The sequence below is a fragment of the Sander lucioperca genome, chromosome 2 (genome assembly GCF_008315115.2).
Source record: "Sander lucioperca isolate FBNREF2018 chromosome 2, SLUC_FBN_1.2, whole genome shotgun sequence".
In the NCBI taxonomy this organism is placed as follows: domain Eukaryota; kingdom Metazoa; phylum Chordata; class Actinopteri; order Perciformes; family Percidae; genus Sander; species Sander lucioperca.
The window spans coordinates 17,850,751-17,877,537 of NC_050174.1; the positions used below are offsets into that span (position 1 = coordinate 17,850,751).

A 26,787-nucleotide genomic window follows, 5' to 3' on the forward strand; every position below is an offset into this window, starting at 1 on the left:
CATCAGCACTGGTTCATAACACAACAGAACAAAACTAATTATGACTCATTCATAAGACTAATATTTAGAACATTGGAGAAAGCAAACAAAGTAGACTAAATTATTATTTGACAGATTATCTTCACACTGTCAGAGATACAAAGAAGAGACGGATCCTGACTAAACACAGGCTCAGTGACCACCAGCTGGGTCAGACAGAGATACACTTCCTCCTCCACGGGGAAAAACTATCTTCACTAAGAGAATTACACCTTGGAAAAATAGCCAAAAAAAGTTAACACCAGAAGAGAAGCTGGTAGTTCTCCTAGGAGAAGTGACAGCAGCTCCACTGACAGATAAATATGTATCTGTCTGCCACAGCCTGAGGGACTCACACCACTTAGGATCCCAAAATTACAGATTTGTTTAGTAGCCTATTATATAGTAATTATATTATACAAAACTGTAACTGTTGTGTAATGTAATTGTTTTGTAATATAGTGTGTTGTATCGCGATCAGTACAGTGTGGTACATATGTGACAAATATTTAATATATGACATGTAGGCTATGACTTTCTGTAAACTGCTGAGAGAGAGAGAGAGAGAGAGAGAGAGAGAGAGAGAGAGAGAGAGAGTCTGAATACCTCCACTGTCTGAACACTCCTGTTTTCTGAACGACAGTTTAAACATCGACGTACTATGTAAAGGCATTTCATCATCTGTTGTCTTAGTTTGTAATCCCCTGTGTCTTCTTGCTAATGACAACTGTTTTCGTCTTCTCTGAGGTGATTTTCGGCCGTTCTCGACGCACTTCTTTCAACATTTTGAGCTACTGCGGAAATGTCAGAGCACGTCACGTGACAATTCTGAACGAATCACGTTGTCAGAAATTGGCATCAGCCAATGAGATTGCACATTTTGAGTTAAATCCCCCCTTTTACTTTCACAATTGGTTGCTGATAAAAAGGAAATGACCATATTTGGATCCGACAGCATTGTACAGGAGAAAGAGAGCTTTCCAACGGTATATGTGACGACAGGGTGCAGACAGCGATCGCGGAGCAGCGCGATGATTTAGAACGCCAACTTTTGTTGAATTTAGGTGAAATCTAATTCTGCAAACAGACAAAGTGTAGTAAAATAAAGACCTAAATGTGTATTTCGTAATTTATTTCACCACAAGTCTGAAAGAAGACATGTTATTGAAGACAAATAGCCCAAAATCTCAAAATTGACCAGTGAAAAAAAAACATCTTAAATTTGCTTAAACAAATCGACGTTAACTACACATTCGAGTTAATCGATAAAATCGATTTATCGCCCAGCCCTATATACTTTATTAATCCCGCAAGGGGAAATTACAATGTTTTCACTCTGTTATTACACACAGGCCTGAATTACACACACATGCTCAGTACCTATACATGCACTAGGGCTTTGACGCCGAACTTCGATATTCGAATATAATTCGAATATTAAAAAAATATTGATATTCGAACGAATATTAGGCAGCTCTTAATATTCGAATTTCGAACCTGTTATGAGCATTATTTTTTTGTAAATGTGTTTGCTTGTAAACCTTGTTTTCAATTCAGATTCCGAGGCTTTTTCACGCATTTCAAAATGTAACTACACGTCGCGGCGACGCGCGTCGCTCGGCCGTGGCTTGGTAGCGCATTTCCCCCGACTCATTTCCTGGTTCTCTTTCTCCATAAACAACGTAAAATCAAGGAGAGGGTTAACTTCTCCTGCTCCGGATGTCCCACCGTGGTCAGAAAGAACAGGGGAGACACTTTGTTTCTCTCACTATGACTAGAGTCGCTACTCGCTCTGAAGCTACCGGTAATCACCATCACTCTCTCACAACACACACACACACCCACACACACGCGGCTCGACGCACACACCAGCGCAAAAGTATGAACATCAGACCACTTACGTAGGCTACGGTGAAATATCCGACCTTCCTGTTGAAAGCATATTGTTTGTGTTTAATCCAGGGTCTGACTTTTAATTAAAAAAAAAAAAAAACAGTGGTGGCAGTGTGTTTTTCTTCTAACAACATCATTGCACGCCTACTGACTGATACACTGCCCTCTGGTGGACAGAACATATATAAAGTTTGATACCAATATAAGCCTTATTGAAGGCATTTAATGGTCAAAATATTATTAATAAATATTCGAATATATTCGAATATTAATATTCATAAAGAAACGAACTTCGAATATGATTTTTGGGCAAAAGTCAAAGCCCTAACATGCACTAATGGAGAGATGTCAGAGTGTGGGGCTGCCCATGGAAAGGCGCCCCGAGCAGTTGGGTGTTCGGTGCCTTGCTCAAGAGCACCTTGGCAGTACCCAGGAGGTGAACTGGCACCTCTCCAGCTACCAGTCCACCACCATACTTTGGTCCGTATTAGAATAAGTTAATTCGTCCTTTATTGCATTTTCACAAATAGAATAAAGCTTTCACTAATCTGAAACGGTGTTTTTTAAGAATCTTTAGCCTCTCTGGGATAATGTGGTCCAGATTTGACAAGTCTAGGTGTAGTGGTTTTGACAAAAGTGTTGAATTATTTTCTGGTGAGATACTTGTACTTTCACTCCGGTATTGCTAAGTACTTTCTACACCTGCGGAGACTAACTGTGTCTCATACTGCTGCAAATTTCTCTGTCACCGTGTGTGTGTGTACAAGCAAATCCAGAAGCAGCCGAGGGGAAGACGCCGGCTATGTTTGGGCACCGGGCAGCCCGACGTCTGCCATAAACAGGCCGAACGGTGGACTTTAAACTGCAGCACGCAAATCTCAAATGACTTCCTTCATTGATTATGAGACGTGGTAACAATCCATAAGTCAGATAATCGTTACACAGAGTCAAAGTCTTCACATAAGTGGGTTTTTCAAGCTGCTCATGTGACTCAGAACTGAGTGACAACTCTTCCTTCCAAAGATCTATCCATCGATCCATCAGTCGTGTTTACAAAAGAATCCAAAGTACATAGCCCCCTAAATGTCTCTGCAAATTCAATATAGTTCTTTTTTTTCACTGCTAGTCTGCAGAAACGAGGACTTCAGTCATGTGTAAAAGCTATCCTCACTTTTAATATATTACAGATTAAAATATGTTTCATCGATTACATATATTGGGCATGTTTGGTCCAAAAAAAAAAAAAAAAAAAAATCTTATCTTCTTCTTTTGTAGACTAAAGAATTATAGATTCACGATACAACTTGTCGGTCTGTCAGGAAAAGTAACAACACGATTAATCGATCGATCAATTGATTTGTCAAAAGAATCCAAAATATTTTTAAAAGTCCTTTAAATTTTGCTGCAAAGTCAACATATTTGAATTCTTTTAAATTGCTAGTCTGCAGAATTAAGGACTTTAAAGTCCTCTGTGATGTCTGTGATGATTTTATTTAGATGGCGAACATGTTTTGGCACAAAGAAATCTTATTTGGCTTTGAAAAATAATAAAATAAAATAGTAAATAAATAAATAAACATATTAAAAAATAATTTATAACAAACATAAGTTTCTGATAACTTCCATGTCGCTATAATTAGAAACGTCAAACACCAATACATTTATCAGAATCGATCGGTCTTCGGTCTAAGAGCCTTCAGCAACTGATGATTAACTTTGCTGTAGGCTAAGTCATTTATTTTGTGGATTTGATTTGCAAAATAAATGACTTAAACGTCCAAGAAATGAAAGAATCTCTGGGTCAGAAGTGTCTATCCCTTAGTACATTTATGTGGATTTTATCTATCCATCTTACCTTAACAGGGATCTGCTCCGCCTGGAGCCGCGGAGCCAGAGCTCTGGACGGGGGGACGTCGTCTCCGTAGCCGACTTTAGGCTTCTTCTTCCCGGCTGCGGAGCCGGAGGAATCGGCCTTCTTGTTCAGGTACGAAGAAGCGAAATAAATGGCGACGACGGTGAAAATGATGGCGGGGATGATGACGGCCGGGTCCAGGTCCATGATGGAGGGTTTCTGGGTTTACTAAATAAAGTTAACAGTGTGTCGAGGGACGGTTGGTGTGTTAACCCAGACAGTCACACACACACACTGAACCGCATCTCGCCCCAGCCGGCTCTATCTCTCTATCTGCCCGCAACAGCTGACAGCTTAACGTCCGGGTGGGTTTCAAAATAAAAGCCTTTACATTAAGTAAAAACTCTTTTGTTTCCTGTGCAATAACTCGGTTTAATTTGCATTATGTAATTTAGAGACACACACACACGACAGACACATTAGTAAAATGAAATGTAAGATTGCTATTTACTTGGAACATTTAGTTATGTATTTCGAAGACGTTTTAATACTTTTCAAGACCCTGTTAAAGGACAATTCCGGCGCAAAACGAACCTAGGGGTTAATAACAGATCGCTCTCTGGGACATGTTTTCATGCTAATCCAATGAGTTTGTAGCTTGAAACAAGCTAGCGCAGACCGCTGATTAGCTTACAATGCTAGTATTCGGGGCACAGGGAAAGTAAAAACAAATCGCTATTTTATACCACTAAAAAGGCTCAAAATATCACCAAATTTCAACGGTAGCATAATGAGGGTCCCTAAATGTAAGTGTACAGTTCATTGAAAAGATAGATTAGAAACACAGTCACGTTCTCGTATACAGGCAGCCGCCGTCTTGGGAACTACTGTCTTTATAAACTATCTTTTTAATAAACTGTCTGTACGCTTACAATGTTCTCAATGCTCCGGTTAACATTTAGAGACGCTCATTATGCTACCGTTGAAGTTTGGTGATATTTTGAGCCTTTATAGTGGTATAAAATAGCAATTTATTTTCACTTTCCCTGTGCCCCGAATACTAGCGTTGTAAGCTAATCAGTGGTCCGCCCTAGCTTGTTTCAAGCTACAAACACATTAGATTAGCATGAAAACATGTCCCAGAGAACGTTATTAACCCCTAGGTTCGTTTTGCGCCGGAATTGTCCTTTAACACACTGGTTATAAAATACCAAAGGACTGATTAGACAAACACTTTTCAAGTCATAGAAAAGATTTTATTTTATTGGAACAACAAAAAGAAATTGGAGTCGTTTCTCAGATTCACTTCAACATTTTACCTGCAGGGAGGGGGGGAGGGGGATGTGGGGCACTATGAGACCGACCTCAGAGACCAACACAGCGCCTTTAAATTAGTTTAAAAATAGATAAAAACACAGAAAAAACCTCCCTGGCAGTCAGTCACACTAACAAACTTCTTTATAGGCACTTTAGTCTAAAGCAACAGAGTCACAGCGACATCCAGCCAGCTTTAAAAGGTGTCAGGGTTAGGCTACGGTTACGCCGACACGTTTGGGTTTGAAAAGGAATATCTGTCGCCACGTTTCCCCCCCTCTCGTTCCCCCTAATCAGGCGTTTCCGAGCCCCCTAACCGGAGACATTCAGGGGAATGAGAGGGGGAAACGTAGCAGAAGATATTCCTTTTGAAACCCAAACGTTAACGGTGTAAATGTGGCCTCAGAAAAGCTGCACAAAGCTTCAACAACAACAACAGAATCGTGGCTCGAGTGAAGATCATTTAGCAGCTATTTTCATTTTTGACAAACAGGTTAATTAGTGAAAGTCCTTCTTTTAAAAGCAAAAAGAGAATTTTCTATCACAGTCGACTGATTAGATTTGGCGGTTTTCGGACCAAACGAGACATTTGAAGACCCATTTTTCACCGTTTCGTGTTTTTACAGGTAACGGTTCATCAAGAAAACAACCTTGGGAAACAACGATGCATCCCAGAAGTTAAGAGGACGTCTTTAAATGTCACGTTTTGTTCGACCAACGGTCCCAAGAAACAAAACAAATATCAGTTTAATATCACAGAACAGGAAGAAAACCAAAGAAGTAGTCCCATTTGAGAAGCAGACAGATGGGTTTTGTTGCCACATTTCAGCTCTAATCTGCAAATAAATCAACGGTAAGAGATACTGATCAGCTGACGTTCGACTCATTTACAGTAAATCAGTGATTGGTTAATGGCTACGTTGCACGTATTGACGTCTGCAGAGCGGGCGCTCCAATGCCTTCGCTCCCCTATCATCACAGGCGTAATCTACGACCCCTCCTTTAATCACAACCGGGCTTTCTCCAAAGCTTTTGTCGTATTTTCAATGTTTTTTGTCTGTTTTTCCGACATTTTTGCCGCTTTAATACGTTTTATTTGATTTTTTTTGTAGTGTTTTTTTGGGACAAGTTGTCCAGAATTTTTGTCGCCTTTTTTGGATGGTTTTTCCGAACTTTTTGTCGCCACTTGAGTTTTTTCCGAATTCGTTTTTTTTTTTATGTTTTTGTTGCTTTTCTCAATACATGCAGACATGTCCCGGGACCTCCCCAGATAGTTGACAATCTCACCCCCAATGTTGAACCCAAAGTTACGCCTTCCACTATAATCAACGAAACAGGCGACCTCGAACACGAGAGCAGCGTAGTGGTGCGTCTGCTCCGCGGAGACTCGCTCTACAAGCATAGAAACAGGACAGTCTTCTATATATTGGTAACGCGAGGTGTGTGCGGCGCTTTCACACAGAAATGGATCATAAAGAGTCTATATGTCTTTAAATTAAACTTCTGATAGACAGGGAACAACTTAACGACTGTCAGTGAGCGCGTTGGTATTTTTTGTTTCCCTCCCCTGCGTCCTCTGATAACAGCCGACAGTAGACTGACGTTTTCACAGCTCTGTGCCGGCTCCGAAAAACTGAAGAAACAACAACATTCCCAAAGCAAAAAGCTCTACGTCTCGCCTGTGACTCACACAATCTTACGCCGTGTGGTGCTGCAGGTGGAGACCGGTAAAACTCCGCGGCACATCCGCTCCGCACACGCTACGCGTGCAGTGTAGCCGAAGCGTTACTCATCCTCGCAGCAGCGATATTTAACAAGATGCACAGCCTGATTAGAGTGATTATTAAATGCTAATAAACGCTGAAACACAGCGGCTCTTCATCCACTGGAGCGGTGCTTTCTGGGGAATGTAGTGCCCTCTACTGACTGTCCAAAATCAATATGACTCAACAGTTTTAGCGAGCCTTCTTCTGCCCCTTCCAGACAGTTTCTCTCAGTTTTGGCATAAAGAAGCAGGCGGAGCTTCAAACCGTCTCCTGTATTTCATACAGCAGATCGCCGAATTCACATTTTTACACGTGTGTGTGTGTTTCCCTTTTTAACCGTTTCATTTCTTTAAGGCTGGCTGACTAAAGTGACAACACTAACTCGTTTGAAACCATTTTAAAAAGGAACACTTCAACCCCTAAACATGACCATCTGTATATTAATCACTCACTGAGCGTCTGAATTCTTGAATTAGGGCTACACAAGAAATCAGGTTTTTTTAATCGTTATCGCAATTACAACTGGTGCAACAAGACACTTTTTTAGTTTTAGTTGAAAGAATGGAGATATAATCAAATCGGGACGTGTGTGTGGAACATCGGAAGCGATTCGGGGAAATCAATGCAGATACCAAGTCTGAGTCACTACGGTACCAAACTTTAGGAACTTAATTTCAGGATGCTCCGCGGATGAATTTTGGCATCACATTCTGGTGTGATCCAGTTGTTTCTCCACAGACTTTTAAAGCCCAGTTCCCAGTTTCACTCTTCCTCCCCAGAAGCCCTTTCCCAGTCTGGTCACTGGTTAGAATCTCTCTTCACACTTCCCACTACGGACACAAACTGGATCTTGATTGAAAAGCATGGCGGTGACAGGTCTCCAGCGGATCTTCCTCCATCATCTACAGACATTTACCTACTCTAGACTACGTTTCCACTGCTACGTTTTTTTTTTTTTTTTTAAAGCCACAAAATCATCTCCGTGCACACAAGACGTTTTTAGCTACGGTAGCAGAAATATTCTCCGTTTGAACTAACACGCCCAAACCCAAATATCTCAAGACCACTCGTGATGATAAGACTGACTGACCGACATACATCGGTGCTTCCAAAGGTCTCCGTTTGAGACTGCAACACAACCCCGCAGATTCCAAATGTCTCCGGTTTATGGGCTCGAAAACTTTTGGATATTATAACATCGTGATCCATGTTATTGGAGATTATCAAAACTCTCATTGTGTTAATATTTTGTGGAAGCACCAATAGTCAACCCGACAATGCCGCAAAATTGTCCTCGATGTATTTGTCAATTATATCGTAATATAAAGTAATATCTTTCCATATCGCCACAGCTCAAAGATGGAGACTTTTGGAAACCACACTGCGGTCAGTCTTATCAGTTAGGGAGGTCTTTGTTTGCGGCGGCTGAGACTGCTACACAACCTCGGAGATTTCAAACCACAAACGGTGTCAGAAATGTTTCCTGATGTTTAGAGGCTTTGAAACACCGGAGCTGTGTGAATGTGGGCAAAAGATGTTTGATGTGAAACCAAAACGTAACGGTGTGGATGCAGCCCTAGACAGGGAGCAGCTGTTTGCGTGTTGACCAGCTGCAGACGGCCGCAGGTCGGAGGTCACCGTGACGAGCTCCTCTCCTTGCTGACGCAGTCGTCCTGGCTGCTGGTGTCTCCGTTGGCCGCCGCGCCGCAGGTCCGTCTCTTCTTCCTGCGGTGGGACACTGCGTCACCCTCCGCTGCCTGCAGGAGGACAAAGTGTTCTGGCTGTTAGGACACGTTCTACAGGCGGGTTGGGTTACAGACGATAGCACGTGTTGCTTTAGACACACACAGACACACTCACACACACACAGACAGACACACACACACACACACACTAACACACAGACACGCACACAGAGACACACAAAAAGACACACAGAGATGCACACACAGACACAAACACACGTGCACACAGACACACACGCACAAAGACACACACAAACGCAGACACACATGCACACAGAGACACAGATGCGCACACTAACACACAGACACACACACGCACAAAGACAGATGCACACACACACAGACACGTACACACACAAACACACACACACACAGACACGCACACAGAGACACACAAAAAGACACACACAGAGATGCACACACAGACACACACGCACAAAGACACACACACATACAGACACACACACAAACGCAGACACACATGCACACAGAGACACAGACACGCACACTAACACACAGACACACACGCACAAAGACAGATGCGCACGCACGCACACACACACACACAGAGACACTGTAAACTAAGGCATTTAAACTACGTTTTGTGTTGGAGTTTGTAATATTCAGAAATCTTAATTTTGACTAAAAGCGTTTCATGTTTACTGTAAATGATCGGTTTCACTAACTAATAATAATAATAATAATAATAATAATAATAATGGGTATTGACCCTGAACAACCAGTATAGGTCGACCCCTAATTTAAATGCCATGTAAACCTGAGCGTGCGTTTCAGCACGTACATCAGAGTCGGAGTCAGACGAGCTGGAGGAAGATGAAGACGAAGAGTCGCTGGAGCTGTCTGACGCGATGCCCGTCGACTCCTGAAGGTCCACTTTGTCTGCCAGCGCCGCCAGGTCGGGCCTCTCCTGCTTCAAGATACTGAACCAGCCAGGGAGAGAACACACACACACACACACACACACACACACACACACACACACACACACACACACACACTAAATCCTATCTTTCTCAGTACGTCTTCTGAGACACCTGCACTTCCACGTTTTACATGTCCACCAGGGTTTCCCGCAGCCCTTTGCAGCTAAGATATAAAGTATATGAGCGATATCCGCCGTGTGACTCTGTCCCGTTTCCTTCCTTCATTCCAAACCACACAGCTGACAACCTGCAGGTGGAGGCGGTGGAGACAGGCTCGGAGATAAACGCCACAGACTGCTGTGGACTTGTCAGTCGCGCAAGCGGTTTCAGGAAAGTGGCTGCATGCGTCCAACAATGCACAGAACTAGGAGCGGTACGGTTCACAAAACCCACGGTTCGGTTCGTATCGCGTTCTTGTTATTTTTTCTTTTAATCTTTAACACTCCAGAAATATACTTCAGCATATGATATATAGCTTAATTATCCACAATGTAGGATACAGTATTTAAAAATAGTTCCATCATGTAATCACGCACAAACTGAATTTGACTTGACTTTAAGCCCATTATTGGGGCCATCTCTGAGGAAAGCTAGGTGAGATTTTGATACAGCGAGAGGGAAGACATTGATGATTTCAACAAGCTTTTCATTTATTTGGCAAAACAAAGGAGAATGTGTATTGCCATCTACAGGAACTTATGTGCCTTTTTAGCACACAAAGATTAAAATATTACAGAATATCAATTGAAATAACTTGCATTTATCAAACTGCCAACTTCAGTGTAGCTCTTACAAAAATGGTATCCTTTAAAAGAAAAAGAGAGGAACTCTTAAAGCTCCGTCTTTTGAATAAGTCAGAATATGTTAAACATAAAAAAAGTTGAGTTTTTTTTTGTATAGTTCTTTAAAAGGAAACTTGTTTTGGGGAGAATAAAATTACTCTGGGCTGAGTTTTCCTAGTTACCTTACCAAAAAGGCTCAGGATGCTGCAAAAGTTGGTATAATATGAAAATGGCTGGTGGATTTAAGACAAAAAATAATAATTTACCGAACCGTGCGACACACACGCCGAACCGAGACAAGCGGACCGAGCGGTTTGGATGTTTTTTCATGAACCGTACCACCCCTACACAGAACATTAACCGGCACAAGCCTACAGCTGTCCGGGCCTGTCAGAGCCTCCCGGACGGGTGAACTGAGACTCCGTTACCTGCTTGTCGGTCAGTGGTTAAAGAACGGCTAACATTTCATGTCACTGTTCTATCTTTTGGAAGAGGTAGAAGTGCCGAAGAACAGAAGTGCCGTGGTGGCTGGCGTCTGGTGTGTGCACCAGCGTCTGTGTCTGTGTGTGCGTCGGCCCATTTTCCTTCCACTTCACAATTATGCGCCACTTTGTGTCGGTCTGTCACATTAACTCCCAATGAAATACATTTCCATTTGTGGTTGTAACGTGACAACATGTGGACAAGTTCAAGGGGTATGAATACTTTTGCAAGCCTCTGTAACTGGGTATAACGGTGTCTCGGGATGTGTAATCTCTGGCGCAAAAGCTAAAAGTCTTGACTAAATCTACTCTGTGTGTTCCTGATGTGGCGGCGGCGCGTCGAGTCCTTACCGGTACCACTTCCGGGAGAGTTTGGGTCGCCCTCGGACAGTTTTGTGCCACACAATGGGGAAGTTGGTGGTGCTGGCGAAGTTCTGAGTGACGGCGATTGTCGTGTCCAGGTTGAGGACAACGTGCCACCACCCGCCTGCGGACACACAGCTAGTCACCATTAACACCGGAAACAGGAACACACGGTCATTGGAAACAGAAACACCTGGTTGGTTACAATTAAATGGGCATTCACACCAAAACAAGCGAGGGAGTGTCACTCAAACGTCCCATCTGTGTGACGGCCTGCTGTGTTCTTAAACCGCTGACAGACTCAGATTATTATTCTAAGTGTCTGACAACATTATGGAAAGGATTTCTAAGGAGGTTGACGTGTAAAAACCTCTTTAAGACCTTTCTGTTTAACCAGAAACAGTTCTTAAGTCGCTAGCGCTAAACCCACCAGACTCCATTTAAATAATCAGTACTTTTAGCGTGCATAGAGCCAACATATTCTCACATGTACATCTGTAAACTGTGTGTTTATTTCAACCACAACCAGAGTTGTGATGGTTGGTAAAGCGGAAAGACGACCCAAAAACGGCTTTTCATAGTTTTATTTAGTTTCTGTTGACTTTGAATGAAGTGTGTTTTACGATGCTTAAATGTTTATTTACATGGAGTCTGGTTGGTTAGCGAACGCAATTTCGTGGATGTTTTTATGTTTAAAAAAAGGATCTTACTCTTTAACAGAAAGGTCAATCTCCGTAGAAATCCTTTCCATAATGTTGTCAGACACTTAGAATATTAATCTGAGTATGTCAGCGGCAAAACGAGCACTTTAGTGAAGGTAAATACAAGCTGGACAATTGCCCTATTAACTTACATTGTAGCTTGTTTCTCTATCTAAAATATTAACACTGGACCAATGTCACAGATTGTTGTTCCCATCAGTCACTTAGATACAAACACATCCAGGTTGAAACAAACGGTAGTAACCCTTTAACTGTTAAGGACTACTATTATTATTTATTATTAAGATTTAGAAAAAGATGCGTCTTCACTGACCAGGCACAAAGACGGTTTCCCCGGGTCTTTGCAGGATCTCCAGCGGCGTGAACTCGGGCGGCCAGTTGGGCTGCTGCGTTCTGGGATAGATGACGCTGAACCAGGTGATAGCCTCGTCCTGCTGGTTGCCCCCCTCCTCTCTGGCCACCTTGATGAGCTCGCGGGGGGTGTTGGTGGGGAACAGACACCACCTCTTGTGTCCCTGGACCAGGGCGTTCCAGGCGCTGGTGCCCAGCGGGTCGATGTGGATGCCGGTGCCGGAGCGGGCCGGGCCCATCACAAACCACCTGGGGGTTGGGGGGGGAGACAGAACCGGCACGTATCTCTGAAGCGTCAACGATGTTGTTCATTAGCTGCAGCTAGGGCTGTGTCCTAAACTGTACTTGTTTTCGATAGCACAAAACACTAAGAAATTACAACATTACATTTTACGGCACAAATCTTTGTATTTATTCATCTCTGTGTCTCACACACACACACACACACACACACACACACAAACTCAAAAAGAGGGGAAACCTGTACGGCGGCCGGCGCTTCTCTCCTGCGAACTGGAACAGGTCGTCCCTGAAGAAGACGGGCACCTGGTAGTCGTCCAGCAGCTTCCGCCGTTTGGCGTGCTCCCCGTAGCTGCTGTCAAAGATGTAGAGCGGGCTGTCGTCCCGTGTGCTCTCCAGGTACTCCATGTAGTACTTCATCTTCATCTTCACCGAGTAGCCGTCGTTGTCTTCCCCGCACTTGAACTTCTGGTTGCGGTATTTGCGTTTGAGGCGCTCCAGGGTCCACTTCTCCCGGGCGGGCCAGCTGTCCTGCGCGTTCAGCAGGACCACGGGCTTGTAGGGACGCTCAAATCGCCGGATGAAGTCTTCGGGACTGAGGTGGCGGGTGTCCACGCGCTCCACGTTGTCCTGTAACACAGAATACATCAGTGAGGAGTTACATCAGCCAACCCCAATTAGCGGCCCACGGGCCCGATCTGGCCCACAAGAGCCAAATGTCTGGCCCACACTGACAGCATTGGCATTCACTGGTTATAATAAACATGAATTTAATATCCGCGGCTCTGCTTTATTTTGAAATTATCCCACACCTTCCACTTGACCTGTGGCCTTTACCACGTGCATACGTAAGACGTGCTTCGCCCTCTTTCATCAATAGGACTGACCACTTCCTCACAAAAAATTATTAAATGCAGTCAAACCAACATGGTATTCGCCAAGATACGCAAGGTAGACCAGGAGAACCGTCAGAAATGACTGAGAGGTATTGTTGTTTTTTTTACTGGACCACCACATGCTTAATATGCATGCAGACTGTAGCTGTAATCAAAGCGGACAATCTGAAGCGGCATTTTAACTCTATTCACGCTACCCAGAAAAATCTGACCAGCGCAAACTAAAAATTGCAAGCATGTTAACATCATACAAGCACTCGGTTTAGCGGAGGAGTGTTTTTCCAGTCTACTCACAGATTTGAGGAAAACCGAAGCAGTCTCGCTGGCAGTAGACTCGTCTTGTGACCGAACCGACAGGGAACAGCTGTCTGTGTTCGCAAGGTTTTTTGATGGGAAGACATTCCGGGAGGAGCTGCTGTGTTTGATTTCTCTACCCGGGCGCACAACCGGGGAAATAAAATTCAACGAACTGACACAGTTCTTCAAAAGGAATGGCTTAGATGTGAGTGAAATTGTCTCTGTTGTTACCGACGGGGCTCCGTCGATGGTGGGACACCGCCAGGGCTTGGTAAGCAGGCTTTCTGCCGTTAACCCAGCACTCCTGGCATTTCACTGCATTATTCACAAGTCAGTTTTGTGCGCAAAACTGTGTGGAAAAATGAAAGAGACCATGGATACTGTGACTCGACTAGTTAACTTTGTCCGTGAGAGCTCTAGTCTGCAGCATCGCCTTTTTGGAGCATTGCTCGAGGAAATGTCAGCTGAACACAAGGATCTTTTGCTCCACAATGACGTTCGCTGGCTGAGCAAAGGCCGTGTGTTGGAGAGGGTGTGTGACCTGCGTGATGAACTTGTGTCATTTTTATCCAGCCTGCAGAGCCAAAAAGCCAGCGACTTTGAGCTTTTTAACTAGGGCTGAACGATTTTTGAAAATAATCTAATTGCGATTTTTTTCCCAAATATTGCGATTCGATTATTTTTTTAAGCTCTTTGTCTTCTGTATTATTCAACAAAGACAAACAATAAATCATTTTATAGTATGAACAACACACAATTACACACTAGACAGTTAAAAAAGTAAAAATATAGTATACACACACACACACACACACACACGTGTATTTTTTTTTTTTTTTACAGTGCACAGAGAGGAGCTGCCTCCAGCCCCTCCCTCTCGTGAAGTTGCGTGCTGCCGTGTGCACTTGTTCAGAGAGGCTATCGTTACGTTAGCATGTTGCTGGTGTTCTTGCCGTGGGATTAACTGTACTAATAAAACTGTTGAAACACCGCGGCCACGCTGCTGTGAAAGCTCCCCGAACGTCATTTATCAGAGTCTGGTTGTTACCCCTCTCAGTGGCAGCTCCTCCACTCCATATCTTTATAACGGAGCTAACCGCTAACCGGAGCTAACCGCTAATCAGAGCTAGCTAATAGTTGCCAACCGAGCCTTCAGTTCTGTGTGTCTGTATCCATTAACTGCATGTATGGACTCAAACCAGAATAAAACCCTTCCTTTTATTAAAATGGCTGTAAAAGTTTTAAACTACAACTCAGAGTTGTTTGAATGACAGAAATCAGCTCAAGGTACAGCGTAGCGTTAGCGTGCTAAGTTGATGCTTTCTCTGCGGAGTGCAGACTGATTTGTCTCGCAAGTCACGTGACCAAATCGCAGCCTTTGCGATTAGGAAATCACGTTTTAACATATCGCGATATTATCGCAAATGCAATTAATCGTTCAGCCCTATTTTTAACTGACAACAAGGTGATATCAGATGTTACATTTTTGTGTAACATCATGTCTCATCTAAATCACCTTAACCTGCGACTACAAGGCAAGAACCACACTGTTGCTGACACGTATGAAGCGATTGAGGCTTTCCGGTTAAAGCTGCACCTCCTGGAGAGAGACATTCATGGGAGAAAGTTGCACTTTCCACGTCTGCGTGAGCATTGTGAGAAGAATAAAATGCAGGAAGATCCAGCAATGAAGGATTTTGTGTCCAGGCTGGCAGAAAACTTCAAGGAAAGATTTGAAAGCTCCCCTAAACTCTCAGCTGACATCCTTCTCTTTGTAAGACAGCCGTGTTCTGTGTCAGCTGACGGCCAGTGGACTGCAGAGGCCAAAAAGCTGATGCCTTCCATAGATGAGGCGGCTCTTCAGATGGAGATCTTGGAGATGGGAACATCTGATTTGCTCAAAGCACAACACAAGGATGCACTGGTGTGTGACTTTTGGATCAACGTGGTTCCCCAAGCTCGTTTTAAAAAACACCAGAGATATTGCAATGCTCCTACTCATGATGTTCCCCTCAACATACGTCTGTGAATCAGCATTTTCTTCAATGAATGCTATCAAGAGCCAGGACAGAAACAGACTCTCTGATTCACATCTTGGACAGTGCCTCAGGATCGCCACAACAGAATACAGGCCTGACATCAGAAAGGTTGCTAAGGTTGTTAACAGCTTGATATTATTTGGTTCACATATTTTAAAAGTTTAAAAACTCATGTGGCATATTCTGATAACACATTTGAAAAGTAACTAACTAAAAATCTCTGTCTGTCTGCGTTTGTCCTTCTGTCTCTTAGAAAGACCGTATGAACGAAGAGGTTTCCTAATCTTTGAACATGGACATGTCCAGCTTTCAGAGAGAGAGACAGACAGACACACACACACACACACACACACACACACACACACACACACAAATAAGGGAGAAAGAAGGAAGCTGGAGAAAAAAAGAAAGGGAGAAAGTATCCGAGTAACGTTACTTCCTCCACCTGTGTGTTCAGATATGTGAAAAATAGATATTAAATGTCCATAAATAAACATATACAGTCCACCATGTGGGTATAAACAATAAGTGTCAGAGAAAGTAGGAAAAGAGTTAAATTAAAATCAAGCCTGGGGACAGAATTGAGTGTAACACCGACTCGTTGTCTACGTGACAAGCTGCACTCCTGCTGTGGCTAGAGGGGATACAGCTACGGCCTAAACTCAACTAGTCTGAAGTTAGTTGTCACCGTAGCTGTATCCCTTCTAGCCTCTCTAAACCGCTGCGGCTAGCAGCTAGCTCATGTTAGCTTGGCTCAAAATGCTACATTGACAGTTACCTTTACGGTGCGGTGTGACAGGTCGAAAGCCTCATGATAATCGTGTTTTATCCAGTCTAATGAGTCCTTCAGTTCGGGTCTGGCGCTCCGTTTCGCCTCTTTAATCCTCTTCTTACTTTTATGGTTCATTCCTGCTCCCGTGTTTAAGCGCTGCTCAGCTAGCGATCGAGCTAACCCGGAGATTTCTACAGCAACACATTAACTAAACGTTACCTGGCTAACGTTAGCTAGCTGCGCTGCTCTGACAGTCTCACCTTATTTATTTTAAACAGACAACAAAACCACAAGTCGGTGTGTGTTTAACACGTCTTCAAATATACACCAACAAGTGTGAGAACACTTTTAAAACCTGCCCGGTCGACACGGTTTTATAAATAGCTAACAAGAGAGACACTCGCTAACTGGCTTGGCCAGGCAACACAATGCTTGCGAAACTGATTGACATCTCTGTAGGGCCCGCCCTTATGTCAGGGACTGAACGCTCATTGGCTTCAGCGTCCGCAAGGACAAAACGTTGATTGGGTGCAATGTAGAATGAGCCTTCCCGCCTGGCATTTACGTTGATTTAATTGGCTGTTCAAAGCGTCCTTCTTTTGTGTTGTGGTCGACGCGGAAATAGACATACGCGTGGCTGCTAGTGGTATTTTACTAATGAAATTGGTAAATACGAGTTTCTCAACATAACCGGCGATGTAATTGTGTAATTTAAGGGCTTATTAACCCGCACGATGGCCCACAGTGGAGCCGAAACACCTAGCATAGCATACAAAGTGTTCACGTTTGAAGACAACAAGAAAAACACACCGGAGTCCCTTTGTGTTTCCATACCGGAGGTGTGTTTACGTTATTAAATACATTATTATACTTAAGGTACACAGCTGCTCTTTATATACCCCTGTGTGGAACTAACTTCAACATATTATATCAATTAGCTGTTGTCTTTGGGTCGTGTTCTGCTGTCATAGAATCAAGGCGCTAACGCATGAAAACTGTTAATTTAAGATAACTAGGTGTATATTGGTGATATACACCTGTTAGAAGAACTATCAGAGGCTTAATACGATATAATAGAGCCCTCCCCTTTAATTCGGCATACATCCAGTACAGCAAAGATGTGTTTATTTAAATAAAATTTGAACTTTAATAACTGGCATGCCTCTATAACCATATATAGCCATATGTATACATAACCATTAACGTATGGTTAATTTAAATAAACCATGGGTATATTTGGGTTTGTACATGCTAAAACAGCGAACTTAATTTTATTTAGATACGTTTAACTCCTCCCTTTAATTCGGCATACAGCTAGTGCCAAAAAACGTATTTATCTAACTAAAATTTGAATAAATTGTTAAGTTGACACACTCACGCACACACACACACACACAGACAGACCCACACAGACAGAAATACAGACACACACACACACACACACACACACACACACACAGACAGACAGACAGACAGACAGACCAAGACAGAAAGACATACACACACACACACACACACACACACACACACACACACACACACACATACACACACCTGAAACATGGATGATGTAGATGCCGATCTTTAGAAGAAGAACTCATAAATTGTCTCAAGTCTTGAACCAGTCTCTACTTTTGGGTTTATTAGATACAAGGCATCCTTAAAATGCTGAACATGCTACTCATGTTTAACTGTGGTCCTCAGGTTCTCGATCCCCAGTATGGGATGTATGTGTGGCCCTGTGCAGTGGTGCTGGCTCAGTTTCTATGGACACGGAGAGAAGAGCTGAGAGGCAAGACACTGCTGGAGGTAAGAGGAAGACTACGGGCCACACTGGGAGAAGAGAATCACACCCAGAGACAGAGATGCCTGTAGTTCATTAACATGCTTTTATTTAATTAAAAAAGGTCAAATATTTTTGACTGTATTGTGGTAGAAAGTCATTAGACTCTTATATGTATTTACTCACCTGTTTTGCACTGATAGAACATCCGGTTGCGTTACATGTATACATGTTCAATGCCAATAAAGCCGGTTCTCTCCCAGCTCGGTGCGGGTGTGAGTCTGCCGGGCGTGGTGGCTGCCAGGTGCGGGGCATCGGTGATCCTGTCCGACAGCGCTGAGACGCCGCGGTGTCTGGAGAACTGCCGGCGCAGCTGTGAAGCCAACGGCCTCGGCCATGTTACCGTGTTGGGTCTCACCTGGGGGGAAGTCTCGCCGGATCTGGTTCTGCTCCCGAAGCTGGACGTCATCTTGGGATCAGACGTCTTCTACGAGCCACAAGGTCGGTTCAGTTAATCTCTGTCTCCCTAAGGGGGAATGAGAGGGGGAAACTCCAGAGCAGGGGGGAATGAGAGGGGGAAACGCCAGAGCAGGGGGAATGAGAGGGGGAAACGCCAGAGCAGGGGGAATGAGAGGGGGAAACATAGCAGAAGATATTTGTTGTTAAACCCAAGCGTTAACGGTGTAAACGCGGCTGAATGTTGTCGACCTCTTTCAGATTTCGAAGACGTCCTCCTGACTGTTGCTTTTCTTCTGAGGAAAAACCCCAGCGCTCAGTTCTGGACCACGTACCAGGAGAGGAGGTGCTGGAAACCATGATCACACTTTTTTTTGAAAGAGAACAAGATGTGAGAAAGAAAGAAAGTCGGAAAGAGGGTGAAGGAAATGGAGAAAGAGAGAGAAGGAAAGGTGAACGAAGGGAGAAAGAAGGGAGAAGGAACGAACCAAGAAAGGGAGAAAGACGGGAGAAAGAGAGAGAGAGAGAGACTGCAGAAGGAAAGGAGAAAGACGGGAGTAAAGGCCGTTACACACCAGGGGGGGCGTGACGAATAAGCGACGCAAAAATGCGGAATAATCACCTGCGTACATTTCGCATCAAAACTACTCACAACAACACAACGTGATTGGTTGATGTAAGAAAATAATTCGAAAATAAATGACGTCACTCTATCGTTCTGTGTAAAAAATACATTGACGTAAGAATTAATCGCACGGAAAAAAAACCCGTCCCCGGTGTGTAAAGGCCTTAAGGAAGAGAGAGAGAAGGGAGAAAGAAAGAAAGAGCAAAGTGAAAAGGAGGGAAAGGGAGAACGAAAGGGGAAAGAGGGGGAAGGAACGGAGAAAGAAAAGAGAAAGAGAGAAAAGTACTTCAACTTTTGTAATTAAGTACAGTTGTTGAGTAAATGTACTTAGTTACATTCCACCGCTGGATGAAATGATTCTCTGTTATTCAAACCTTGCTCCAGTTCTAACTTTCCTCTTCCTCCTCTTCCTCTTCCACTCTTCCCCTCTTCCTCTCCCTTTCTTCCTCTTTCCCTTCCTCTTCCCTCCTCTCCCTCTCCCTCCTTTTCCCTTCGTCTTCCTCCTCTCCCTCCCTTTTCCTCTTCCCCTCTTCCTCTCCCTTTCTTCCTCTTTCCCTTCGTCTTCCTCCTCTCCCTCTCCCTCCTTTTCCTCTTCCCATCTTCCTTCCTCTTTCCCTTCCTCCTCTCCCTCTCCGTCTTCCTCTCCCTCCTTTACCTCTTCCCCTCTTCCTCTCCCTTTCTTCCTCTTTCCCTTACTCTTCCCTCCTCTGCCTCTTCCTCCTTTTCCCTTCGTCTTCCTCCTCTCCCTCTCCCTCCTTTTTCATCTTCCCCTCTTCCTCTCCCTTTCTTCCTCTTTCCCTTCCTCGTCCCTCCTCTGCCTCTCCCTCCTTTTCCCTTCGTCTTCCTCCTCTCCCTCTCCCTCCTTTTCTTCTTCCCCTCTTCCTCTCCCTTTCTTCCTCTTTCCCTTCTTCTTCCTCTCCCTCTCCCTCCTCTTCCTCTTCCCCTCTTCCTCTCCCTTTCTTCCTCTTTCCCTTTGTCTTCTTCCTCTCCCTCTCCCTCCTTTTCCTCTTCCCCTCTTCCTTCCTTTCCCTTCCTCCTCCCTCTCTCCCGTCTTCCTTTCCCTGCTTTTCCTCTTCCCCTCTTCTTCCCCTCTTCCTTTTACTCATCTCCCTCTCCGTCTTCCTCTCCCTCCTCTTCCTCATCTCCCTCTTCCCTCCTCCTCTCCCTCCTTTTCCTCTTCCCCTCTTCCTTTTTACCTTCCTCTTCCTTTTCCTCCTCTCCCTCTCTGTCTTCCCTTCCCTCCTCTTCCTCTCCTGCTCAGTGCTGATTGGTCGATTGAAGTGTTGCTCCAGCGGTGGGGGCTGACCTGCGTCGACGTTTGTCTGGAAACCTTCGGCGCCGATGAAGCTGAGCTGGCTGGATCCACGCTGCCCGGAAACAAGAGCATCCTCATGATGATCATCACCCTGAAGACAGGATGAACAAATAAACAAGAGTTGTCATGACTACCACACACTCAATGGGCCCTATTTTAACGATCTGAGCGCACGGCGTGAAGCGCCTGGCGCAGGTGCGTTTAGGGCGTGTCCAAATCCACTTTTGCTAGTTTGACGGTGGAATTAAGGGTCCGTGTGCCGGGCGCATGGTTCTAAAGGGTTGTACTTAGTGTCTTCATTAATCAGAGGTGTGTTTTGGGCGTAACATGCAATCAACCAATCAGAGATCATCTCCAATTCCCTTTAAAAGCCAGGCGCGTTTGGACCTTGGAGCATTGCTGTTATGATGGAGGATTTACACCGTAATATTTTTATTTGTAATGTTCTGCATGCGTGTGTGCTGCTGTGCGTCCCTGTGTGTGTAACAAGCATAGTGTGCGTGCGCTGTGCACGAGCCTAGGAGCATTTTACTAATGCTCTGTTAAAATAACGATGAAATGCTGCGTTATTGACTTTAGACCAGGTTTTTGTTGGTCAGTGGTGCCATCACTTCCCGCTGCCTCAAGATAGCAATACTCCCAGAATGCACCTGAACACACCTCCCTGTAAGACCAGCACACCCAGAATGCACCTGATCACACCTCCCTGTAAGACCAGCACGCCCAGAATGCACCTGAACACACCTCCCTGTAAGACCAGCACGCCCATGGTCCACAGACGGGCCCAGGTGCATTTGTTATTTAAACGACGCGGGCGCTGGACGGGAAACTGACAACTGCGTCGGTCTTAAACTAGGAAAGACACTTGGGTCAGGCTTTGCGCCGCGCCAGGTGCGAGATAAGGTCCTAAGACTTTGACCCTCGTGTTGTCTTCCCGCCGACTGTGCACTTGTTGTCCTCTCGGGTCAAAATGGAAAATTAACATTTTTGTGACGTTTATTTCCGGTGATTTAGACACTTTTTTCAATGTTTCTGTTTTTTAGACACTTTTTTCAAGTTTTTGTCGTATTTTTTTAAACACTTTTTTCAGTGTTTTTGTCTTTTTTTAAACACTTTTTTCAAAGTTTTTGTCTTTTTTTAGACACTTTTTAAACACCTTTTCCCATCGACCATGCAACTTTGTGTTTTTCTGGGTCGAAATTTCAACATTTTGTTCTTTTTCTAAACTTTTCAACGTTTTTGTCGACTTCATTCAAAAAATGTTGTCACTTTTTTGGCATTTTTTTTAAATTATGTTTTCGTACATTTTTTTAACAAGTGTTTTGTCGCTTTTTCCAATGTTTTTTTTCTTCACTTTTTCCTCATTTTTTGTCATTTTTTTGTAATGTTTTTGTCACCTTTGGCAATGTTTTTGATGTTTTTTTTGTAGCTTTTTCCAACATTTGTCACTTTTTTCAACGTTCTTTTGGAGGAGGGTTAAACTTTTTTCCACTACCACCAACTTATTACCACTAGTGTTACTTATTTTTGGAATTCATGGTCAGTAAACCTCATTTATAGAAAATGATTCCTAATTTTTGAGTAAAACAAATCTGAAATTCTGAATGATTTTGACTAATATTAGAGGAATGTGGGTTGATGGATAATCAAAGACTTGTGTATATGTCAAGAGTTTAGTCCGAATACTGTTTAGAAACCGTTTACATTTTTTTCAAATGCTATAAAATTGAATAAAACAACTCAAAATTCAATGAAAGTAGTGATCAATAATTGTACTTGTGAAGAGTTTATCCACGTTTTATCCATACACTTTCGGTGCATTTTTTCGACCTTTTTACCCCTTTTTTTCAGACGTGATGATGCGACTTCAGTGTTGCCAGATTGGTCAGTTTTGCGGGAAGAAATCTGGCTGTTTTTTTGTGTGTGTTTGGCTTTAAAATGTAATCTTTATCTGGCAACACTGCTTGTAGTGCTAATCCTACATTTCCCATGAACACTTGATGCTGTGACGTGTCGGCCTACAGTTGGCTACGTGTCTATAGCGTGCAGAGACACGTAGCCAGAGAGTTGTGTATCTTCTCCTGTGAACACCAGAGGGCAGCATCTCATTAAGCAACTATTTATGTGGCCAAATATGAAGTCTGGTAGCACACATACACACACACAGACACACACACACAGACTTTTTTTTTTCTACCAAAAAATATTCGCACTAGTTAGGGGGTACATGGGTTAAAACAAACTGTTCAAATGGGGGGGTACGTTATTGAAAAAAGCTTGAGAACCACTGGGATAGAGCATCAGTGTCACTTGAGTTGTGTATTTTCTCCTGTGAACACCAGAGGGCAGCATCTCATTAAGCAACTATTCATGTGGCCCAATGTGAAGTCTGGTAGCACCAAAGAATTTCTAATAAGAGAAAGAGAAAGAAAGAGACAAACAAGGGGGAAAGAAAGAGACAAGGGAGAAAGAAAGAGAAAGAAAGGCAGAAAGAAAGAGACAAGGGAGAAAGAAAGAAACAAGGGAGAAAGAGAAAGACAGAGACAAGGGAGAAAGAAAGAGAAACAAGGCAGAAAGAGAGAGACAAGGGAGAAAGACAGAGACAAGGGGGAAAGAAAGAGACAAAGCATAAGAGAAAGAAGGGAGAAAGAAGACAGAAGAGAGAAAGAAAGTAAGAAGAAATGAAAGATGCATGTACCTTTTACTGTTGATACTTTTAGCAAATAATACTTAATGAATACAAACTGCAGAAACACTTGATATGGTACACGTATAATAACTTTATAAAACACTAAATAATGTCTTATTCTGCAACAACTACTAACAGTCAGATTTACAGTCAAAATTAGAATAAAAAATATCAAAACACACTGTGCCTTTAAGAAAGCTAGTGTGTGTGTGTGTGTGTGTGTGTGTGTGTGTGTGTGTGTCTCTGTGTGTGTGTGTGTGTGTGTCTCTGTGTGTGTGTGTGTGTCTCTGTGTGTGTGTGTGTGTGTGTGTGTGTGTGTGTGTGTGTCTCTGTGTGTGTGTCTTCACTGACACTTTGTTTCCACCCAGTCCTGGACTGCAACTCTCCATCTGGAGTAAATCAAATCCTCTCTGTGTCTGGTGTGTGTGTGTGTGTGTGTGTGTGTGTGTGTGTGTGTGTGTGTGTGTGTGTGTGTGTGTGTGTGTGTGTGTGTGTGTCTGTCTGTCTTCCCCCGCTCCCTCAATATTGGAGCAAATTACAGTCAGCAAAAAATACATTTCTGTGGCATGGCAAACGATCTCGCGTTAAGCTCACCACTACAGTGAGAAAGGCAAGTTGGTGGCCTGTCCCTCCCAAACTTCACTTCAACTCACTTTTCAGAACATATGTATTAATCATGGTATACCACGTACCTCCTTTTTCTTATTATTTGCAACTGAAATAGACTTTAAAGAGCAATGGTGCCCCTTTACAGGCCCCTCTTACACCACACCCATTTCGAAAATTGTTCCACTCTGCTGGGAGGTCAAGGGGTTTTGTGTCGAGACTCTACTGGTTCTTGCTGCGGTATGCTTACAGACCTCTGGCGTTGGACACGGTGTGGAGGAGAGATTTTCCAGATCTGGAACCTACATTTGACTGGGATAAAGTGTGGATCAGTGTGGGCTTGGCATCCAGAAACCCTCATCATCAGCAAATACATTACAATTATATACACAGGGTATATTTAACTCCTAGGAAGCTCCATTTGATGAAGGTTATTTATGATCCTACATGTACTTTCTGTTCCTCCAAAGTGATAGGCAGTTATTTTCAAATGTTTTGGGAGTGTACCCCAGTGGCCGACTTTTGGAAGATGGTTGCCTTTAACCTCTCTAGGTTGTTTAAGATTAGATTGCCCTGCTCGCCTGCTACACTCATTTTGAATGATTTGTCAAGGCTGGGTTTGACACTGGATAAGAGAAGAGCATTGCTGGCTGGACTTACGGCTGCAAAAAAACTAGTTGCCACACGTTCACTCTCTTTTTGAGCTTGGGTTTTAACATATTTGGATATTGTATACTTGGAGTTGTCGACGGCTAGAGTCCACGGAGCAAAAGAGTCAGCAATAGAGGCTTGGCATTCACTTTTAACTACCCTCCTTCAGGTGTAATATGTAACTAAAATTTGGAGTTCTGGATCCAGGGGGTGGGTGGGTTATGTCTGGGGTTTTTTATTTTTATTTTTTTTATCTTAGTTGTTAATCATACATTTCTGTGTATATGCATATGTATAGGTATGTATGTCAATATATATTTTATGCTCTATTTTTGAGGCGTGTATATACCTGTATGTACTGTCTCTTTAAAATAAAATAAAAATTTGATCACAAAAAAAACTTTATGAACGAACACTGACAGACAGCTGTCAGTAGATGTCTACTCTCTGCCCAGAATGATAAAATGTTTGCCTACTGCGAAACCAAAATTTACATCCAATATTTCCACAAACTATGGCGGCCGTTCCCCCGGCCTGCCGTACCCAGCACAGCAGAGGAAAAGAGCAGAGACATGCAGAAGAACTCATGACTCCTCGCATGACTTCTGATAATGTGGGCCGTGTTGCAAATTAGTTTTGGGAATAGATATGACTTCACTGACATTCTTTGTTTCCACCCAGTCCTGCAACTCTCCATCTGGAGTAAATCAAATCCTCTCTGAGCCTCCCAAACAACCAAAAGGCGAAACAGGACATATCGAAACACACTCTGTGTGTGTGTGTGTGTGTGTGTGTGTGTGTGTGTGTGTGTGTGTGTGTGTGTGTGTGTGTGTGTGTGTGTATGTGTGTGTGTGTGTGTTTCTCTGTCTGTCTGTCTGTCTGTGTCAACATGTTCCAGGCTGGTGTGTACAAAACATTATGAACGACCACTGACAGAAAGCTGTCAGTGGATAGATGTCTGCTCTCTGCCCAGACTGATAAAATGTTTGCCTATTGCAAAACCACCAGCACAGCAGAGGAAAAGAGCAGAGACATGCAGAAGAACTCATGACTCCTCGCATAACTTCTGATAATGTGGGCCACGTTGCAAATTCGTTTTGGGAATAGATATTACTTCACTGACACTCTTTGTTTCCACCCAGGCCTGGACTGCAACTCTCCATCTGTAGTAAATCAAATCCTCTCTGAGCCTCCCAAACAACCAAAAGGCGAAATAGGACATATTGAAACACACTCTGTGTGTGTGTGTGTGTGTGTGTGTGTGTGTGTGTATGTGTGTGTGTGTGTGTGTGTGTGTGTGTGTGTGTGTGTGTGTTTCTCTGTCTGTGTCTGTATATTTGCTGTTGTTTACCGAGCTCCAGGTCCGTATTCTGAATTTTTTATCATGTGTAGTCCTTAAATCAGACAAAGTACTTCTTGTAGATTATTTTAATATCCATGTGGACGTTGACAGCAATAGCCTTAGTATTGCTTTCAACTCACTACTGGATTCATTTGGTTTCAGTCAGAGTGTGCATGAGGCCACTCACTGTTTTAACCACACCCTAAACCTTGTGCTGGCATATGAACAATAAGTACTTTGTCTGATTTAAGGACTACACATGATAAAAAATTCAGAATACGGACCTGGAGCTCGGTAAACAACAACAAATATAATTGGCTGTAATGTTTTCCTTGTTGAATGTAGAAGATTAAGAACAAGGCTTTCTCACGAGTTATAATTTAGTTTAGGTTTAGGATAAATTAACAGGCTTGAATCAAAGATGGCTGCAACTCCCCCTCCTCGGCCAGAGCCTCCAGGAATTTGAGTATTAATATGACTGGGAGGAGTGGCTTCATTTAGACTAACATAGAATAGATCAATTTGATTATCTGATATCAAATTGTTTACTAATACTGCTTTAGAAGACAGAGATCTAATATGTAATAATCTACATCTAATTTTCCTATTCTGTTCTATCATTGCAGTGGTAGATTTAATTCCAATTAGGTTCTTAAGTATAGCTCCTCTTTTGTTTATCTTTGATTTAACTGATCTGAGTCAGGGGACAGACACCGTGGTTATGGGACTATGAGTGGGCGACTGCTCCAACGAGACCACAGAGAAGCGCGTAGCATTGCACCTCTGATTACTGATTTCAGCCTTGGGTTGTCATGGTTTATGACCGATAATAGACTCGGTCAGA

The 26,787-nt window shown here is 43.3% G+C and overlaps 3 protein-coding genes across 8 annotated transcripts in view; 1 reads left to right on the top strand and 2 right to left on the bottom strand.

The window, feature by feature from the left end:
* Nucleotides 1–4,078, bottom strand: part of si:ch73-366l1.5 (FILIA-N KH-like domain-containing protein) — a 30,442-nt gene extending 26,364 nt beyond the window's left edge. For 2 of the 4 annotated variants that reach the window (XM_031297180.2, XM_031297179.2), the window contains exon 1: nucleotides 3,767–4,076. In XM_031297180.2, the coding sequence (XP_031153040.1) occupies nucleotides 3,767–3,970 (204 nt within the window). In that variant the 5' untranslated portion in view covers nucleotides 3,971–4,076. Of the gene's footprint in view, nucleotides 1–3,766 lie in introns of all 4 variants that reach the window. The other 2 variants (XM_035994406.1, XM_035994401.1) reach the window with 2 other exon arrangements.
* Nucleotides 4,079–7,806: 3,728 nt separating this feature from the next.
* Nucleotides 7,807–16,908, bottom strand: jmjd6 (jumonji domain containing 6, arginine demethylase and lysine hydroxylase). 2 transcript variants are annotated; one of them, XM_031297175.2, is made up of 6 exons: nucleotides 16,483–16,905; nucleotides 12,714–13,102; nucleotides 12,195–12,481; nucleotides 11,148–11,283; nucleotides 9,391–9,529; nucleotides 7,807–8,600 (listed from the first exon to the last, which is right to left on the bottom strand). In XM_031297175.2, the coding sequence occupies exons 1-6, from the start codon at nucleotides 16,609–16,611 to the stop codon at nucleotides 8,478–8,480; spliced, it is 1,203 nt and encodes a 400-aa protein (XP_031153035.1). In that variant the 5' UTR covers nucleotides 16,612–16,905; the 3' UTR covers nucleotides 7,807–8,477. The 2 variants fall into 2 exon arrangements, with proteins under 2 accessions (XP_031153035.1, XP_031153036.1); XM_031297176.2 differs by lacking the exon at nucleotides 7,807–8,600 and having other exon boundaries at nucleotides 11,148–11,297; nucleotides 16,483–16,908.
* mettl23 (methyltransferase like 23) lies at nucleotides 8,207–20,892 on the top strand. Of its 2 annotated transcripts, XM_035994431.1 has the most exons (6): nucleotides 8,207–8,310; nucleotides 17,245–17,315; nucleotides 18,181–18,285; nucleotides 18,523–18,760; nucleotides 18,977–19,061; nucleotides 20,602–20,892. In XM_035994431.1, the coding sequence occupies exons 3-6, from the start codon at nucleotides 18,202–18,204 to the stop codon at nucleotides 20,759–20,761; spliced, it is 567 nt and encodes a 188-aa protein (XP_035850324.1). In that variant the 5' UTR covers nucleotides 8,207–8,310; nucleotides 17,245–17,315; nucleotides 18,181–18,201; the 3' UTR covers nucleotides 20,762–20,892. The 2 variants fall into 2 exon arrangements, with proteins under 2 accessions (XP_035850324.1, XP_031153037.2); XM_031297177.2 differs by lacking the exon at nucleotides 8,207–8,310 and having other exon boundaries at nucleotides 17,090–17,315; nucleotides 20,602–20,832.
* Nucleotides 20,893–26,787: the final 5,895 nt, after the last annotated feature.